The sequence below is a fragment of the Alnus glutinosa genome, chromosome 3, assembly GCF_958979055.1.
Source record: "Alnus glutinosa chromosome 3, dhAlnGlut1.1, whole genome shotgun sequence".
Taxonomy (NCBI): domain Eukaryota; kingdom Viridiplantae; phylum Streptophyta; class Magnoliopsida; order Fagales; family Betulaceae; genus Alnus; species Alnus glutinosa.
This window is the reverse complement of record NC_084888.1, coordinates 21,479,250-21,500,123: the sequence shown is the minus strand read 5'-3', so window position 1 is coordinate 21,500,123 and position 20,874 is coordinate 21,479,250. Positions and strand designations below refer to the sequence as shown.

The 20,874-nt window shown below is 36.6% G+C and overlaps 3 protein-coding genes and 1 long non-coding RNA gene across 4 annotated transcripts; all 4 read right to left on the bottom strand.

Moving 5' to 3' along the window:
- Positions 1 to 2,707: 2,707 nt before the first annotated feature.
- LOC133863260 (uncharacterized) lies at positions 2,708 to 3,184 on the bottom strand. Its single transcript, XM_062299217.1, has one exon. The coding sequence runs from the start codon at positions 3,182 to 3,184 to the stop codon at positions 2,708 to 2,710; it is 477 nt and encodes a 158-aa protein (XP_062155201.1).
- A 51-nt stretch (positions 3,185 to 3,235) lies between these two features.
- Positions 3,236 to 6,009, bottom strand: LOC133863258 (uncharacterized). Its single transcript, XM_062299216.1, has 4 exons — positions 5,271 to 6,009; positions 4,356 to 4,550; positions 3,793 to 4,155; positions 3,236 to 3,540 (listed from the first exon to the last, which is right to left on the bottom strand). The coding sequence occupies exons 1-4, from the start codon at positions 6,007 to 6,009 to the stop codon at positions 3,236 to 3,238; spliced, it is 1,602 nt and encodes a 533-aa protein (XP_062155200.1).
- Positions 6,010 to 6,045: 36 nt separating this feature from the next.
- On the bottom strand, positions 6,046 to 6,872 carry LOC133863257 (uncharacterized). The gene is made up of 2 exons (XM_062299215.1): positions 6,402 to 6,872; positions 6,046 to 6,291 (listed from the first exon to the last, which is right to left on the bottom strand). The coding sequence occupies exons 1-2, from the start codon at positions 6,870 to 6,872 to the stop codon at positions 6,046 to 6,048; spliced, it is 717 nt and encodes a 238-aa protein (XP_062155199.1).
- A 9,019-nt stretch (positions 6,873 to 15,891) lies between these two features.
- LOC133864697 (uncharacterized) lies at positions 15,892 to 18,048 on the bottom strand. Its single transcript, XR_009899554.1, has 2 exons — positions 17,711 to 18,048; positions 15,892 to 16,267 (listed from the first exon to the last, which is right to left on the bottom strand). It is a non-coding gene; the product is annotated as an uncharacterized LOC133864697 (long non-coding RNA).
- Between the last annotated feature and the right edge of the window lie 2,826 nt (positions 18,049 to 20,874).

Genomic DNA, 20,874 nt, shown 5'->3' with positions numbered 1-20,874 from the left:
AGTTACAAAAGTTTAGAAATTGTTCTCGTGAATAAAAATTAGCATAAAAAAATTTAACTAGAGTGAATGTAATCAAATAAAAAAGGCACTAAGGTATCAGAATCCGCACTCACAAACTCATAGCAACATATTCTCATGATCAATAATATTTTCCAAAGTTCTCACAATAAAATCTTAAGTATGTTTTACTTTTGTTTCAAATAATTAATCAAAACCATCCCATGTATCCATTCTTTACAGAAATCACAAAAGAAATCCAATTTAAATTAAATCATCAAGTGTATCCGTAAATCACAGCAAGATATCCAATTTAAATCAAAACATCAATTGTATCCGTAGAATAAATCACAAGGGATATCCAATTTTTTTAAACAACGAAAACCAAGTACAATCAATTCTATGGAGCTATCCTAAATCATCAAATGTATCATTGAATCACAAAAGATATCCAAGAATCATTCCATAAAATTGAATTGAAGTAGAACAATTGAAAATCAAACTCATTAAAATTGGAAAATATTGCATCACATGAGAATATTGTTGCTAATCATAAGTGAGGCTTCATCCTCAACCTTAGTTGAGGATTTAGCCTCTCATGGCTAAAAATAACATGCTAACTTGAATTGAAAACATTAAAAATTAAAAGAACTTACAAGAAAAATTGTTGCAAGAAGACACCAAAATTTTGCTCTTTAGCTTTACACCCTCTTTTTCTTGAAGTTTAGAGGTCCATTTAGAGGGAGAAAACAAACCCTAGAAGCCCTAGAATTTCTAGTAAAATCGGAGGTTAGTCTTCTAGTTTGAGTAGGAGACTCAAAACTCAATCCAAGAAGGAAAATGATTCCAAATTCGTCCAGATTTGCGGTCTTTTATTTCGAGGTGATTTTGGCATAGCATACGTCAGAATTAGGGAAATTGTATTTCACAATGATTTGTATAACTTTGAGTTATCATTCCAACTCCACTTGATTCACCTTAATCCGATACTTGAGCTGAAAGTTATGGCTAAAATACTATGACATATGCAGAATTTGAATTCTAATCCGATTTTGACTCCAATTAGAGAAATTCTGATTTAGTCCTCTCCTTGATTTGGTTGAACATAACCACATCATCTAGGTCTTCTCAAAGTGTGCTTTCTTTCACCTTAAAGCTATTGTTTTCTCTCAATGACCTACAAAATACTAATATACCAAAACTTACAAAAAATATTAGAAAATAACAAAACTAAAGGTTTAGTAAATGCAAATTAAGGGGTCTATATATGCAATATTTGGCACTCATCAAATACCCCCAAACTTACATTTTGCTAGTCCCTTAGCAAAACAAAATAAAAAACAAAATCAAAGCATGTAAACATAAATCCTCTGTCGTGGGAGAAACGATTGCATTTAGCATATGCAACAAGCCTTTTAAACCTTTAGGACTCCCTAGTGGACGAGTGAAGTCTCGTGAGGGTTTGTTAGGAATGATACCCACAAACATTTTAAAGCACTATGTTGTTTTCAAACAATGAGTTCCACACAAACACATGGTTCAGATATCATGAGCAAGTTTAACAAGATGAACATCACAGTCACATCATTAGGACATCAAGAATCATTTAACTCATAGCTGGAAAATTGAGACAACTCATGCTCAAATGTGTGCAAAGTGAGACTAACATAGACTAATGAGGTTTCAATTTTTTTCAAAGTTTGTGTACCCCAAAATTCATAGGAATCTCATCAGATGAAAATAACCAAGGCTTAAATCAAACTGTGTGTATATATATATATATATATATATATATATATATATATATATATATTTTCTCTTTTTGTGTAGGCTGTGCAATGTCTGACTCCCTTAAGCTTTCTAATTGACCTATGTAATTAGTGTTGGGCTAGTGACTCCCAAACCAGATGGTTTTAGGGCACTAGATGTAGAAACATCTCTAAGGGCTTAATTACTCAAGTCAAAAAGGCTACGAAGTCAAACTAGCCATACGATCAACCAAATTGAATTTCTCATCTTTTGACGCGAACACTCAATGCTTAGTGAAGCAAGAGGCCCGACTACTCAATGAGAATTCAAACTGATAATATTATTGTTTTTTTTTTTTTTTTTTTGAATTTAAGCCAAGGTTTCATCAACAAATCATCCTACAAATTTCAAGACACATCCCTCAATTCGAATCTCATACCTCACTAAACCAATGCTAGTGTGTTTGTGATAATCAATTCAAACAAGTGATGTCTCTCAAATCCAACAGATGAGTAAAAAGATTCAGATTTCTAAATATATGCAGTGTTCAACATGTTAAACAAACCAATGATATGCAAACCACAGTTGAGATGTAATTATGCTCAAACAACAATATAACACAATTTTTTTTTTCAAAAGCAATAAAAATAATAACAAAAACAACAACAAAAATAATAAAAATAACAGAAAAAAATGTCTACCCCACCCCCAAACTAAAATGACACATTTTCCCCAATGTGACCAGATATACAATACAGAATGGGTGATGTAAGTCGGGTGTACCGTAGAAGAACGCTGCCCCCAAACTTGAATGGCAGACACTTGTCTTGAAAAACACAACAAAAGCAAAACAAACAAACAAACAAAAATAAAGTGACAATAAAATAACAGAAAAGATGGGTTGCCTCCCACAAGCGCTAAGTTTACTGTCTTTAGCCAAACGCTCCACAGCATATGAGGATCAGTGAGGATAAGTTGGGTCCTCCAAGGGCATTTCTTCAATCTCAAGGATCTTCAACTCTAGAAACCGTTTCAGCCGTTGACCATTTACCTTGAAAGTGTCTCCATTCTTTGGATCTTCTATCTCAATGGCTCCATGAGTGAAAACTGTACGAACTAAGAATGGTCCAGTCCATCGAGATTTTAGCTTCCCTGGGAATAGATGCAGACGTGAATTGTATAGGAGGACCTTCTGACCAACTTCAAAAGATCTTCGCAAAATGTTTTGGTCGTGGGCCTTCTTCATCTGAGTTTTGTACAGCTCGGCAGAGTCGTAAGCATCATTTCGCAGCTCCTCTAATTCATTGAGCTGGAGCTTCCTTTGAGAGCCGGCCTTGGTGAGATCAAAATTCAGTTGCTTGATGGCCCAATATGCTCGGTGCTCCAATTCCACAAGTAGATGACAAGCTTTCCCATACACAAGTCGGTAAGGAGGCATGCCAATTGGAGTCTTGAATGCTGTCCGGTATGCCCACAATGCATCATTGAGTCACAGAAACCAATCCTTTCTTGTCGGGTTCACCGTCTTCTCTAGTATCCTCTTGATTTCTCTGTTAGATAGCTCAACTTGACCACTTGTCCGAGGATGGTAGGGAGTTGCAACTTTATGAGTGATACCATACTTCTTCATGAGTTGCTCAAAAAATTTATTGCAGACGTGCTTCCCCCCATCACTGATAATAGCACGTGGTGTCCCGAAACGTGCAAACACATTATCCTTCAAAAATTGCAGCACAACTTTATGATCATTGGTTTTGCAAGCAATAGCCTCCACCCACTTGGAAACATAGTCAACTGCCACAAGAATGTAGAGGTACCCATAAGAATTTGGGAAGGGTCCCATGAAGTCAATGCCCCAAACATCAAACAGCTCCACAATCAGGATCAGGTTCAACGGCATCATATTCCTTCTTCCAATACTCCCTAATTTCTGGCATCCCTCACAAGCTGAACAGTAGGCATGGGCATCACGAAAGATGGAAGGCCAATAGAATCCACTTTGAAAAATCTTCACTGCGGTCTTTTTAGAACAGAAGTGGCCTCCACATGCATGATCATGGCAAAAGGAGAGGACATTTTGCTGGTCACTCTTAAGAATACATCTCCTTATAATCTGATCTGGGCAATATTTAAACAGGTAAGGATCATCCCAAAAAAAATGTTTTACCTTAGCCAAGAATTTTGATCTGTCGTGCCTGGTCCAATGAGAGTGCATCTGGCCTGTGACAAGATAGTTCACAATATCTGCGAACCATGGTGCATGAGTCTGGGAGATGTTCATCAGTTGTTTATCGAGGAACGTCTCAGCAATGGGCACAACATCTTCAGTGAAGTCTACAGTTAGCCTGGACAAATGGTCTGCTACCACATTCTTGGAACCCTTTTTATCCCTAATCTTAATGTCAAATTCTTGCTGCAACAGGATCCACCATATGAGATGAGATTTAACAGCTTTCTTGGATAAAAGATACTTCAAAGCAGCATGATCACAGTAGACCAATACTTTAGACCCTAGCAAATAAGATCTAAACTTGTCAAGAGCAAAAACGACAGCTAACAACTCCTTTTCAGTGGTAGAGTAGTTAAGCTGTACGTCATTCAGGTCTTGCTAGCATAGTAGATGACATGGGGAAGCTTCTCCACTCTTTGCCCCAACACAGCTCCCACCACATAATCAGAAGCATCACACATGATCTCGAATGGCACAGTCCAATTAGGTGGCTGAATGATTGGTGTGGAAGTTAAGGCCTTCTTCAGAATTTCAAAGGATGCATGGCACTCTTCATTGAAATCAAAGGGGCCATCTTTTGCAAGCAAATTGCACAAAGGTCTTGCTATCTTACTGAAGTCCTTGATGAATCTTCTATAGAACCCAGCGTGGCCTAGAAAGGAGTGAATCTCCTTCACTGCCAGCGGGGGCGGAAGGTTGGAGATCAGATCTACCTTGGCTTTGTCAACCTGAATACCTTTGTGGGAAACAACATGCCCCAAAACAATCCCCTGTTTTACCATGAAGTGGCATTTTTCCCAATTTAAAACCAAGTTCTTCTCCTTACATCGTACCAACAAGGTAAGATGGTGTAGGCACTCCTCAAATGAAGATCCAAAAACAGAGAAGTCATCCATAAATACCTCAAGGTGACGTTCAACCATATCTAAGAAAATGCTGATCATACACCGCTGAAAAGTAGCAGGTGCATTGCACAAACCAAAAGGAATATGGCGATAGGCAAACGTACCGAAAGGACAAGTAAAAGTGGTCTTCTCTTGATCTTCTGGGTCCACTGGAACTTGATTGTAGCCAGAGTAGCCATCAAGGAAACAGTAATAAGCATGGCCAGCCAGTCTCTCCACCATCTGATCTATGAAAGGCAAAGGAAAGTGGTCTTTCCTTGTGGCAGAATTCAGCTTCCTGTAGTCAATGCACACCCGCCATCCCGACAGAACACGAGTTGGGACCAACTCATTCTCCTTGTTCTTGATTACTGTAATTCCAGCCTTCTTGGGCACCACATGAATTGGACTCACCCATTTGCTGTCAGATATTGGGTATATGATTCCCGCATCCAAAAGTTTGATCACCTCAGCTCGAACTACCTCTTGCATGGCTGGATTTAACCGTCTCTGTGGCTCACGAGAAGGTTTAGCATTTTCTTCCAGGTGAATCTTGTGCATCACCATTGCAGGGCTGATTCCTTTTATGGCTCCAATGGACCAACCGATGGCTTCTTTATGTTCTTTCAACACATCCAGCAATTTCTGTTCTTGAGTCTCATTTAGGTCAGCGGCTATGATCACCGGTAGAGATTCAGACGGGTCAAGATATTTGTACTTCAGAGTGTCAAGCAGAGGCTTCAATTCCCGCTTGGCAGGCTCAACTGCTGATGGAGATGGATCAGGGGATGATGTCTCAGTGGTTCCCCCATTGTCAGTTTCTGTCTCAGGAGTTGAGTCCAACAAGGTGTCAGCTTGCTCAAGTAATGTTTCCAGGTCCATGTCGCCTCCAAATGTAGTAAGGCACGTTCCCAACTGGTCTTCAACAATTGGCTTGTTGACAATCTCTTCAACTATCTCTTCTATTGCGCATGCATTTCTGACCCCTTCATAGTCAAATGGTTGCCTGCTGATATCAAAAATATTTAGCTCCACTGTCATGTTCTTGAAAGATAACTTCATGACTCTAGTCCTACAGTTGATTAGGGCATTAGCTGTAGCTAAAAAGGGATGCCCTAGTATTACTGGAATCTGAATCTCCACATTCATAATCGGTTCTGTGTCTAAAACGATGAAGTCCACAGGTTAGTAGAACTTATCAACTTTGATCAAAACATCTTCAATGATTCCTCTTGGGACTTTCACAGATCTGTCGGCCAGCTGAAGTGTTACTAAAGTGGGTTTGAGCTCACCCAATCCCAATTGGACATAAACTGAATATGGCAAGAGATTCACACTAGCCCCCAAATCTAACAGAGCTCTTTCAACTTTGTTGTAACCTATCATGCATGCAATTGTAGAACAGCCAGGGTCTTTATACTTGACAGGGATCTTACATTGAAGAATAAAACTGTTCTCTTGATGGTGACCAAATCTTTTAGAAATTTGGCATATGAAGGCACTTGCTGGATGGCATCTAGGAATGGAATGTTGATCTGCACTTGTTTGAACACTTCCAAAATGTCATCGAACTTTGAGCCTTTCTTGGGAGCTGTAAGTCTTTCTGGAAATGGAGCTTTGGGAACAAACTTCTGGGGACTCTCTTTAGCAATTGGAACGACAGAGTTTGGTCCGAGATCTTTTTCAGGCTTTTCATGGTTTTCCTCATCTTTAGCTGCCTTTGTGGCTTCTTTAGGCATAGCCACTTGATTATCCACTTGCTTTCCAGACCTCAAAGTGGTGATGGCTTGCACATGCTCCTGTCCATAAGAAGGGGCGGATGAGCCTCCAATAACGAATTGCCCTTTTGGGTTGGGAACTGGTTGACTCAAGAACTTTCCTATTTCTCTTTCCCCTATTTGATTGGCTAATTGGCCAATTTGCCCTTCTATCTTGGCAATAGCTTGATGCATGAATTGCTTTGAATCCATGAACTCATTCTTAAGTTCTTGTATAGTCTGACTATTGCTCATGGTGCGATTTTAAGCTCTTGTACAGTCTGGTTAAGCCCTTGTATATTCTGGCTACTTGCCTGTATGAATGCTTTGACTGTGTATTCAAATGATGACTGTGGTTCCGGTTGTGGCACTTGAGTGGTAGACTGAAAAGCAGGAGGTTGGGCTTGGTGAGATGATCGAAACTGATTTTGAGCCTGTGAAGGGAACCCAGAAGGATATTGATTATGAGTTTGAGTTGATGTTCCTCCTTGATTTTGTGGTTGATTTTGCTTCCAAGAGAAGTTGGGATGGTTCCGCCATCCTGGATTGTAAGTCTCAGCAAAAGGTCCACTTGTTGGTTTCCTATAATCATTGAAGGCATTGACCTGTTCCGGCAAATATTCAGCACTTGTTGACAGAAATGGGCAGTTTTGAGTAAAGTGCATTGGGCTGGAAATAAAGAACATACATCAGCTTGGTAAATATTTGCTGCAGTTACTGGCTTATTCAGAGCAAAGGCTTCAATTGTACGCATGAGATCCTTGAGTTGCCCCCTATTGGACCACAAAGGGTGCAAACCCAAGTGTAGGTTTTCGCAAGTAATAAATCACGGTAAGTCCGAGGTCGATCCACAAGGAATGATTAGACACGAGAGAATAATTCTTACTATTTTGCAGAAAAGAAAAATAAATAATAATAAAAAAAAATAGGAATTTTTGCTTTTGGTTTCCACTCGAAAGTGGAGCAGAGGAATATAATTTAAATTAAAAAGTAAACTATAAAACTAAAATAAATAAATTTGATTTTGAAGATAATATTGGAAAAGACTAGGGTTTCAAGGATCCACCTAGTATTTTATTCTATATTCATGAGACATAAAAAAAAAAATATAAAATAGATTAAACATGGGTTAATTGAGAATTTGATTTCAAAAACATGAAACAATAAATTAAGCATTTCATATATTTTCGAATCATATCAAATCAAACAACGTAAGCATTTGATATAAACAAAAATCATAAGGAATAAAAATAAACTTGTCCCATTAAATTACTCTCAAATAAAAAATCATCCCCAAAATTTAATCATTCATCTATGAAGAACAAACAACATGGTCTCAAGAACACATAATAAAAATACTAGGCTTCACCTCTAACCCTAGCTAGAGGTTTAGCCACTCATGTTTATGAAAATAAATTCCATAATCAAAGTACTAAACATAAATTAAAAACAAAGAAAATAAAATTCCAACTTGGCGTCTCGATGCTCTTCTGTGCTCCTTCGCTCCTCTTCGCTTCTTCCTCTCGGCTCCCTTTTCTAAGACCAAAACATGGTATTTATAGTGCTTCCGAGGTCTTTTTGGGTTTTTCTTGGTGGTCAAGCTAAGGAAAGAATCACATCTTGCATTAATTGCACAGCAGCCCGAGGATGGAAATAAATCAGATCTTGAATCCATGTGTCTTGGTAAAGATTATGGAAAGAAATCATGACATGTCAATCTGATTTGTGCTCCACACGTCCATCACCAGGTATATATGGAAAGAATATGAACTTGTGCATGGAAGGCATTTGCTTTGGAAAGAAATCTGATTGATATGGTCCCCTAGTTGTACAAATCCTTTGAAATTTCAATCCAAGTAGGAAAAAGACTCCAAAATTCGCACACATTAGCGTTCTTTTATTGCGGGGAAATTTGGGCATAGTAAAAGTCCGAAATAGGAAAAACCTATTTCAGACTTATTTGTTGTATTTTTCATTAGCTTTCCAACGCCACCAAATTTAATGCAATTCAATTCTTGAACCGAAAGTTATGATGAAAATAAAGTGACATGCTCAATCTGGATTCTTTCCATAAATAAAGAATTTTGCCACTTCATTCAAATCTTGGAATTTGAAGGATTTTCTTCCAAAACCTTTTTGCCAATAACGTGTAGAGCTGCTGCCCATTATGGAGGGAGATATGTGCTTGATTTGGTCTCCACAAGTCTAGAGATAAAATTGATTTGGACCTTCCTTGCATCTTTATGTCAATTCTACAAAAATAACGACATTATTTCTCAAAGACCTGCAAAACACTAAAATACCAAAATTAACAAAAAATATTAGAATATAACAAAACTAAGGGTTTAACAAATATAAATTAAGGGGCCCAATTATACAATATTTTGCACTCATCACCCCCTGATATCTTCATTGTCCCTCACCTCATAAAGTCCTTCCTTCTTGGTAGTAGTGGAACATTTATCCCGACGACTTGAAAAATCCCATCGTTGTGAATTATCGAACAGTTCATCCAGAGTCTTATAAGCTTCTTCCCCTGTAAGATTCAAGAAACCGCCACCATTCATGGACTCGATCATGTAACGCTCCGGTTGAGTTAACCCATTGTAGAAAAATTGAATGAGCCTCCAAGTCTCAAAACCATGGGGCGGACACTTCATAGTCAGCTCTTTAAACCTCTCCCAGCTATCACATAATTTCTCCTCTTCCTCCTGACAGAAAATGCTGATCTTTCAACGAAATTCATTAATCCTTGAGATTGGGAAGAATTTGTTGTAGAACTTGGTCAGTAGAATTTCCCAGGAGGTGATAGACTCAGGTAGGTTGGAATGTAACCAGGCTTTTGCCTTACCATGTAGGGAAAATAGAAATAGTCGTAGACGCACCAACTCATCTGAGAAATTTTGAAATTTGAAAGTATTGCACCTCTCCAAAAATTCCTTCACATGAGCGTAAGGATCTTCATTCTCTAAACCATTGAAAGTAGGAAGGATTTGAATTACATTCGGCTTCAAATCAAAATGAGTAGCATTAGTAGCAGGCAACACTATGCAGGATGGAGTGTTGGTTGTGATGGGTGCAAATAATTTCCTGAGGGTCCTCGATGGATCCCTATTCCCAAGTGGTTCTCCCATCTCAACAGACTTTTCCGACTTAGACTTGGAATTTTTTAGCAAGCTTAGAGCCTCTCGAGCTGTTCTTTCGATCTCAGGATCAAAATTGGTAAATTCTAGATTTAAAGATCCCCGGCAACGGCGCCAAAAAAAAAAACTAAAATTTAACTAAAAACAAATGCGAGTAGGGGAAACAGAATTCTCCAAGGACCGAGGGTCATTCCCAGGAAAGTGAGGGGGGTCACACGGACACCCTTAAATCCCAAGACTTTCCTAGCCAGAACTTGCCTAGACACTTGGATAGTGCCGTAAGCCCACACTAGCAATTTTTTTATTTTTTATTTTTAATTATCACAAGATAACATAAACAAAAATAACTAATGAAAATAAGCTAACACACCAAAAATTAAAGACAAAAACTTATGACTTGACCAAAAATAAACTAAAACTAAAACTAAAACTCACAAAATCAACCAAAAATAAATTTGGTAAAATTATGCAGCTACTGACTTATTGATGATGCCTATGAGTAGTGGCGTGTCCGGATAGTGCTACGGTAAAAAGCTGAGTGGAAGCTGCAAAATAGGCCAAAAACAAAAATTTCTATCTCTTTAATTAGTACAAGGAATAAAACAAAATTAAAAACTTGAAAATAGGAATAACAAAAACAAATTGCAAATAAAAAAAATCCTAATTATAACTAGTAGAAAGATAAAATCAATTTAGAAATAAATTGTTTTAATAAAATCAAACAATTGCCCGGCAACGGCACCAAAAACTTAATGTGCAAATTTTAATACTCGCAAGCGCACGAATCGTTTTCAATATAGTGTATGTGCAAGTGCGAGATCGTATCCACATGGAATTGTGTTTTTGCAAACAAAATTTAAATCCAAATTAATTTAATCCTAACCTAGTTCCAAAAATTAAGAGATTGTTTTTGTGAATAAAAATTAAAAGAATGAACAAAATTAACTAAAGTGAATGTAATCAAATAAAAAAGGCACTAAGGTATCGGAATCCGCACTCACAAACTCACAGCAACATATTCTCATGATCAATAATATTTTTCAAAATTCTCACAATAAAATCTTAAGTATGTTTTACTTTTGCTTCAAATAATTAATTAAAACCATCCCATGTATCCATTCTTTACAGAAATCACAAAAGAAATCCAATTTAAATTAAATCATCAAGTGTATCCGTAAATCACAGCAAGATATCCAATTTAAATCAAAACATCAATTGTATCCGTAGAATAAATCACAAGGGATATCCAATGTTTTTAAACAAAGAAAACCAAGCATAATCAATTCTATGGAACTATCCTAAATCATCAAATGTATCCTTGAATCACAAAAGATATCCAAGAATCATTCCACAAAATTGAATTGAAGTAGAACAATTGAAAATCAAACTCATTAAAATTGGAAAATATTACATCACATGAGAATATTGTTGCTAATCATAAGTGAGGCTTCATCCTCAACTTTAGTTGAGGATTTAGCCTCTCATGGCTAAAAATAAAATGCTAACTTGAATTCAAAACATTAAAAATTAAAAGAACTTACAAGAAAAATTGTTGCAAGAAGACACCAAAATTTTGCTCTCTAGCTTCACACCCTCTTTTTCTTGAAGCTTAGAGGTCTATTTATAGGGAGAAAACAAACCCTAGAAGCCCTAGAATTTCTAGTAAAATCGGAGGTTAGTCTTCTAGTTTGAGTAGGAGACTCAAAACTCAATGCAAGAAGGAAAATGATTCTAAATTCGTCCAGATTTGTGGTCTTTTATTTCTAGGTGATTTTGGCATAGCAGACTTCAGAATTAGGGAAATCGTATTTCACAATGATTTGTAGAATTTTGACTCTAATTAGAGAAATTCCGATTTAGTCCTCTCCTTGATTTGGTTGAACATAACCATATCATCTAGGTCTTTTGAAAGTGTGCTTTCTTTCACCTTAAAGCTATTGTTTTCTCTCAATGACCTGCAAAACACTAAAATACCAAAACTAACAAAAAACATTAGAAAATAACAAAACTAAAGGTTTAGTAAATGCAAATTAAGAGGTCTATATATGCAATATTTGGCACTCATCAACCCTCACATAGACCCTATCTTACAAAGATTCATTCTATTGCAAGTAGTTTATTTTACTATTGATACACTCACGACCACATCAATTTTTGGCGCCATTGCCGGGGACTGCTATGGTTATGTCGTTAAGTTTTTGGGATTAAATTTAATTTGATTCGTAGTTTAGGAAATTGTATGTATTTGATTTTTAAATTTATGTTCTAGTTTTCCTGTTTCAAGTTCAACACTGTCAGATTGAGCACAAGCACAATTAATTGGGCTCAAGTGCACCTTCCCAGATTAGTAGTACTAAAGCTACTGCATTGCAAAGAGCGGTCCACCTGAACTTTTGTGATTTTTTATTTTTATTTTTTGTATATATTTATTTGTTTTACTTAGTTATGATTGGTCATTGTTCTTTGTCACTTCTATCTTTGTGACCTTGACCTTGAACCATGGCTATGGACCCATATGAAGGTTATCAAACTCACTTTGGGTTTGATCACTTTGATTTAGAGCCATTGGCTTTCTCTAGACTGGCGAATAATCCTTACTCCGATTATTATGACCTGGGATGGAGAAACCCTCATCATTTCTCCTGGGAAGGTCTAGCCATGGGAAATTCAACCCCACAATGTCATGAACTGCACAATCAAGCATATCCACAGTTCAACAATCAAGCATTTTGTCCACCATCTAACTTACATCCTCCCTACCAGCAATGACAATCATCTCCATATAGTGCTGGCTTTGAGGATAAAATGTTGGCTGCTCTTGGCAAACTTGAAGTAGACACTCAATTAATGCATTCCCAATTTCAATCCATAGCCAAGCTAGAATTCCAAGTGGAGCAGCTAGTTCATGCACTCAATCAAATAGAGGAAGAGGAGCTTTGGAGTCAATTTGAAGACAATTCTCCACAATACATGATTGATGAAGATAGGTCAAGTAGTTTTCATGATGAATTGATCCAGGCCAACATCCCACTAAGGAGAGAGAGGATAATTAACAACGAGATGGAGGAAAGAAAGAATGAGCATTTTGAACCCCCCGGAAGATCCAATTCCATACCCAGTTCCTCTTAAGATGGAATATGAGCCCAAAGATCAATTTCTTCAAGATCTCCAAAAGCCTATTAAGAAAGTGAGAGTATAGCTCAACATCTTCCAGGCCCCCCAGCCATCGCTGTCTGTGAATGAGTGTTTCTTCTTCCTAGACTTACTGATAAGCTTTATTGAAGACTCACTTCCTGGCATTTTGACTAAGGGTTGTTTTACACTCCCATGTATTGATCAACCCAAATGATGTAAATTTTGAAGGGTCTTGTTGCAGACGTTAAACTTAGTGCTTATGGGAGGCAACCCACTTTATTCCTGTCTTTTTGTTTTTGTTTATTTTGTTCTCTTATTGACACTTCTCTTGTTGTTTTTCATGATGCTTATTTTTATTATAATGCTGGAGTAGTGCTTTGTTTTTTAGGACATGCGCTCTTGCATCAAAGTTTGGAGGAGTACTTTCGCCCCACCTTTTTCTTTCCACCCGGTATCATATCTTTATTTATACATTGGGGACGATGTATCGTTTAAGTTTGGGGGTAGGAAAAATATTTTGTCGTCATGTTGTACATATTATGAATGTCTGATCATGTTATTTTTAAGAATTGGGTTGAACTTTGAAAATAATTACTGACTTCTAATTTAAACCAAGTGTGTGTGTTTGTGTGCAAACAAATATCTTAAATGTGAAATTTAAATAAGACAAGATATTTGTTACGAAGTGAAAACTTTGTGAAGAGAAAAAACCACTCCAGGGCAGCCAAACCCAGGAAATCCACTATCCAAAAACAAAGTTAGTTACAAGACACTCGTACTCACATACCTTTATGCAGTAGTCATACTTCTAACTCTGACGTGTAACCCAACACGAACGCTTCCCAACCAGATCTTCCACCTGAAGGGGTTTTTTATGGATTCTTTTATCTTAAGGCCGACCCCTAAGATAGACTTCACAAGAACAACTGAGCACACATCGGCAATGGCTTGAGAGCTAGCGGATCTTCGATTCTCCATAAACACCCTCTCAAAGCACTATGAAATTCACTATTGAATTCTGTACAAAACACTAGCCTAGAGCTTCTTATTTATAGGCTTAAAGAGACCTCAAAAACTGCTGAGATTCTGACTCTGGCTGGCGAGCGTCCGAATGGAAGTTAGCCACGTCTGGACGGTTTTTTGCGATATCCTTTCAGAAACAGCGTAATTCTATCTTTATTGGGTTCACGTCCGGACGGCTTGACCGAGCGTCCGGACGGTCTTCGCTAAAATCCTTTCCGCATTCAAATGGAACTCTGGAATATTCTGAAATATTGGATATCGTCCGGACGTGTTGCCACGTTGTCCGGACGGCTTGCAGAGACTTCCCAAACAGTGTCGACTTCTGAAATCCAACTCCTTCATGAATACTGATTGACCTTGCATCCAGACAGTGCTGCTCTGACGTTCGGACGTCTTCAATGTTTATCTGCAAGACACTGCGGGGCGTCAGGACGCCTTCATAGGCACGTCCGGACGGTTGCACAGGAACCGGCTGTTTTGTCTTGGATTTTGCAATGACTTTTCATGGACATTTTGTAGAAGCTTGTGATCAGTTATTGTCTTTGATTCGATCATTGTTTGAATACATGAAGATTTTGAATTGAAAATCGACCATCCTGTTAAAATGCAACCATTACATAAAGTATTTTTGTTTTATCCAGAATATAGCTAATATAAAATACTAACAAACTTTAACTGTGATTTAGATTTCATTGGCGAGCTTAAAATTTTGAACACATGACCATTTCATTACGGAATCTAAGTCTTGGCACTAACCTTTGTCACATGAGAATTCACATGTTTCACTTTGAATCTGAACAAGCACATTAGCACACAATTTGTGAGGTATGGCATACGAAATCGATTTTTTGTTTTCATTATCTTGGAGTGAAGTGATAACTTATTAGATAAATGACCTTGGCATGTGAAAAAAAAAAAAACAGAAAAGAAGAAAAAAAATAAATAAATAAGAAAATAATTGAATCTTTCACTGAGTAATTGGACCTCTTGCCTCATCAAGCATTGAGTATTCACGTCACAAGGTGTGGAATATGAATTGCTTGATAAAATGATTAAGTTTAGCTTTGTAGCCTTTTTGACTTGAGTTTAGCTTTGTAGCCTTTTTGAATCTAAGTCTTGGCACTAACCTTTGTCACATGAGAATTCACATGTTTCACTTTAAATCATGTTTCACTTAGATTTACACCTAGTACCCGAAAATCATCTGGTTTGGGAGTCATTCGCCTAACACTCGATACATGGGTCAATTAGAAAGCTTAAGGGAGCTAAGCATTGCACAGCTTGAAAAAAAGAAAAAAAAAGAAGAAAGAAATAAAAAAACAAAAATAAAAAAAGAAGAATAATATCATCATGCCTTGGTTGTTTCATCTAATAGGGATCCCAGTGAATTTTGAGGTATTGGATCATGTACATTGGAATTTAATTTGAATAATCATAAATTGTGTTAGTTCACTTTACACCAATTTGGACTTGTGATGCTTTAATCAACTATTGGTAAATTTTGAGACTTTGGAATTCTTAAAAGTTTTGAAAATTTTGTTTATTTTGTTAAGCTTTCTAATGAATGAGAATCATTTTTTTGTGACACTTCAATCTTATGGATAACATGATTTGCATAATGTTTGTGGGTAGCATTTTTAGCAAACCCTCATGAGACTTCACTCATCCACTAGGGAGTCCTATGGGTTTAAAAGGCTTGTTGGATACGCTAAATGCAATCGTGCTTCTCACGAAAGAGGAAGTAGAGTAGTTATTTCATTTTGCTTTATTTTATTTTCAGTTTTGTATTGCTAAGAGACTAACAATATGTAAGTTTGTGGGTATGATAAGTATTGAATGTTGCACATTCAAACCCTTTATGTCACGCCCCCATTTTAAGGTGAATAGGGGAAACGTGAACGTAATGAATCCGTAGTATATATTTGTTATTATTGACAATTAAACAAACACAAGAAAGCCCAAGGGAAGGTAAAAGAGGCAACTTAAAATATCATCCTATATATATATATATACACTGGAATCCATAGTTCGTTACCTTTCCATTAATGGAGGTATAAACAAAAGAAAACAACTATAGGGAGATTATGTCTTAGATACTACAGTTGTTAGAGTCCTATACATGGGACATTAAAGTATACAAAATAACAAAAGATGTACAATTACATAACAAAAGCTGCACAAGTTAGACTTTTCTTTTCAAGCGGTCCCGTCTATAACTGCTACTACTATATTTACTGTTATGGCCTCTGTTGTCCACGTGTCCCGTTCGTAAGGCTAGATGTATGGGTCCTTAATGACCAATAGACCCACCGGTACTCATGTCCTCAAGATTATTATAAATAACGCCATCTGAAAAGATTTTAAGGAGAAAGGATGAGTTTGACAACTCAATAAGTAACCAGAAAGGATGAGTTTGACAACTCAATAAGTAACCAGAGGCAATAAAACATGCTATAAAATCTTTGTACCATAATCTTAGTCATGCACAGTGATAATTTATGGACAGTAACATAATTAACAATTAAAGCAATAATAGTAAGTAAATTAGAAATGAATAAGAAATTTCTTTTGATTCTTTCCTTTTAAAATAATAGTTTCACCCTTTGACTCAACTCCACTGTTAACCATGAGTGGCGCACGTTGGCTTGTCCCGAAGGACCTATAACTCTATAAGCTCATCCTGTCGTCACAAGGGAGAGCTACCAGGTTGGGAACTTCCCTAGGTAAAGGCCACCCGACCGATAGCTCACATCTTCTCGTAACCATCCTTCGGTGTGCTTGCCATGCTACCCATGCGATACGGTACCATTTGTGACTATAGTAGTGCCTCGGGGTCAAACATTTAAATAACATGGATGCACATGTACATTTCATTAATCTTGTAAGCTCTTTATAACTGTATGATATACAATGAAATTTGAGAGTTCTTTTCATTCATAACTGTAGTCATGTATAAATCATTAAAAAAAAAAAAAAAAGGAAAAAAAAGAAAAAGAAAAAAGAAGTAACTATAACACGTAACATTTTTAAATAATGACATATGAATAGCTAAATCTTGGCATTAAAACAATTTAAAGTCATGTAAGTGAATGATTTATAAAATCCCCCAACACTTTTCCAAAGGATTTATAATAAATTTTGTTGGAGTTTTTGGTGTCGTGTTCCCTTACCTGGATTTGAAAAAAAGCTTTGGGTTGACCTTCTACCTAAACAAATTGTAAGAATAAACTTAGAAGAGTATTCTGAAATTTCATGTCTAAAATTTAAACTAAGGTACCCTATATTTATCCTACAAAACAATCAACCATAAATCTTAAAATTTTACAGCATATAAATATAAAATCTCTATCCATATCAATTGCATATATATAGAAAATATCAGAATTCATAAAATTAACACCACTACTATAATAGACTAAATCATCAACACTCAGTAACTTCAACACCAACAGGAAACACAACTCATTCGGCCTATCCATAGAAAACTCTCCTCAACCCAAAATTTGTTCCCAACTCACCCAAAAGAAATAAAAAATCTCCAACGCTAATACCCAACCGAAAATTGGAGAAGAATTAGACTCCAAAAATCAAAACATATTTCATACCCATTTGGCCATAACAGAGGAAAAAAAAACTCAAAAAAAAAAAAAAAATCATCTATGCCCAATACCCATTCGGTTTTTCACCGAAATAACGCAAAAAATTTCACCCAAACTCACGATACCCATGGCTTCTCTACTGAAAATCTTCCCAAGCAAACAAGAAAATGGAAATCAAAGCCCTACTACTTACCCAAAAATGAACTTCTCTACATTTGGGTACCGAGAAAATGCCGAAAAAAGACGTCCCTTGGCTTTACCAGCGTTGAGCCGAGACCCACCGGCCTCCAGCGTCATCGTCCACCCTAACGGTGGCTAGCCCACCGCATGTCTCCCTATCCGATCTCTCTCTCTCTCGCTCTCTCTCTCTTTCTCTCTCGGTCTCTCGGTCTCTTAGTGGAAAAGAAAAGAAAAGAACGAGAAGAGGGGAAGAGAAAAGAGGAAGAAGAGAAAGAGGGAAAAAAAAGAAAAAAGAAACAAGAGCTCGTGCGTGTATAATGAAAGAAAGAAAGAAAAAAAAAATAACAACAAAGAAATGAAGTGGTGAAAAAGAAGGGATTTCGGAGGTACCTGAATTCCTTTTCAAATTTTAGTGTTGCTAGCTTCTGAGATACTTGTGTGAACTTTTTATTTTATTTTTATTTTTTTTGAAACCTTGGGCATGTCTGCAACGTGTAGTAGGGATGCTTGAGAAGTGGGGATAGAAATTAGTCATTGGGCTCCAACGTTTAGTGGGGATGCTTGATAAGTGGCGATAGAAATCAGTTATTGGGCTGCAACGTGGCAAGTGAAGGAGACACATTGAAGTTGGTTTAGAGGAAGAAGGCTCATTGTTCTACAGTTTTCAGCCACTTTTCTCTCTCTCTCTCTCTCTCTCTCTCTCTATATATATATATATATTTATATATTTAAATGAAAAGCCCCATCTCTCTCTCTATATATATATATATTTAAATGAAAAGCCCCACCAGAAGGTTCAAGTGCATTCAATTTTTTTTTTTTTTTTTTTTATACTTAATTTATACAAAAAATTTCTTTAGTTTCTTAAAAATTTAATGAATTTTCTGGGGTGTTATACCTTAACTCGCATATGTTAGGCCTTTAATTTCATTGTAATATAATATTTTGTGTTTTATGCATTCTCATGTGTTTAAGAAAAATACAAGCAAATCCATCACTTTTAAGGCTTAAAACACAAATTTGGAATGTTGCACGATATGGTGAGCTCGAGCACAATGGATCAAGTACACACCATTAGGCCACCAGCAAGAACTCGCGACATGGTGAGCTCGAGCGCAATTGAAAAGGGCTTGAGTGCAATCACGCGGCAGAAGCTGATAGTAAAGCAAAATAAGAAAAGAATAGAGTTTTCCTTATCCTACTTGGACTAGAAGTCCTAGAAGACCACTAATTGGACTCGGGTTGCTCTTGTACTCTATAAATAGACCTTTAATTCGTGCTTTAAGGGTATGCCACAATAGAGAATAGAAATTAATAGGATTAATAGCTAATTTAAGGGAGAAAAGTTCTTCAAAGTCCAGCAGCTTCTTGGAATGGATTTCTCTCTAACAAAGACAATTTACAGCAACTCCATGAGTGGCTAATTCATCCATAGGGTATTGATTAGCCCTTTCCAAGTAATTATGATGTAATTGTGTTTTTCTTTGGGAATTCTATGAATATGAATAATTATTGTTTAATCTTGAGATTATGCTTTAATGTTTGATAAACTTCTTATCTTGTCTTAGAAAGTTGTTTATTTCTATTGAACTCAACCTTCGTATTTTCTTTGATTGTATGAATGATGATTTTATAACGGTTTTAATGAACATAAAATCAAGAGGGTTTGATAGGTCATGCCTAGGAAGGATGAATTGCTCTACACACTAGTTAGTTTAATTTAGGTAGAAAAATTCATGCATTGCCGAAAGATGAGTTATTCTTATTCCTTGATTACGTGTATGCTAATTAAGAGATTTGATAGTTCATATCTAGAGAAGACGGATCATACTGCATCGTACCGCATCTTAGTGGTAAGGTGGACGATCTGTGCCAGCCGAAGATAGGTTATTCTTATTTCTTAATAAAAGAAATTTCTTGACGACATCGTTGGGTGTTTGACAAACACACATGAGTCATATTATTCGTAAGTGAAATTCTCATGTTAAATGCAATTTACCATTATTATGTGGTTAGTAGTGAAATCAATTCTCTATAACTTCTCCTTACTATCTTACTTTTATGTTTTTATTTAGTTTCAATTAAAAAACAAAACCAAAGATCTTTTTTGAATTAGATTAGAGTTAATTTTAATAACTTAACAACAACCTACAGTCCTTAAAGTTCGACACCCTGACATAGACCTATTCTACAAAAGATTCGTTCTATTGCAAGTAGTTTATTTTATTATTGATACGCTCACGACCACATCAACGCTAGTATACTAATGATCCCCGAAGTTGTGGAAAGCTGGTGTACGAGTATATCTTGGTTATGAAGTCATGTGTTCCCGTACTTAGATATGCATGTATGCTGGTAATTTCCCGAAGTTGTGAAATGCTTGCATATGTAGCTGAGTCTCAGAGTTTAATTACATGCATATATACGATTTCACATGTCTAAACAAGCCTGTGTTTACCTCATCATCTACAAGGCGTTTTAAAACGGAAACAACGAGTTAATAGTAGCTGTTAGGGTAAACGTAAGGTAGAAAAGAAAATAGTTGGCTCATTGCAAAACTTAGTGAGTTTTATACTACTGAGCTTGTGGACTTGTACCTATGCAGATGTGGCTATCACCACGATCATGTAGATGTTGATGCTTTGGCTACAGGTACCGCTAATGTCGACGAAGACCCAGTGCCTTTATATTTGGGTACTACGACTGAAGCTTATCGTAACGGTTGTATGTGCTAGACTTGGGGATAGTCTGTAATTTGTATAGACTTTTGTATATGGCTTGTGTCGCATGTGACATTTATTTTGTATAGTCATTCTTTAATGTATATAAGGTTTTGATTAAACCTTAAACAGATAAGCAAATGTATGGCTCTGATGTTGTAATTACGTACACTTTTTAGTTAATGAATATAGTTCCACTGCTACAGGTTTGTCTCTGATATTTTGTGCATATGTAGTTATAAGATATATTAGGTTAATGTTGGCTTAATAATTAATCGTCATGCCACTGTGATTATTTCATTTTGTATATATAATAAAAAAAAAATGGGTCATCACAAAATTGACGGCTCCAGTACTTCTGGGTAGAAAGAGCAGATCCATTTCTAAGCAGAGACCTAGAGGCTTCGTCAAGGACTTGCTGTGGAACGACGTGGAATCATGGAAAAAAAAAAAAAAA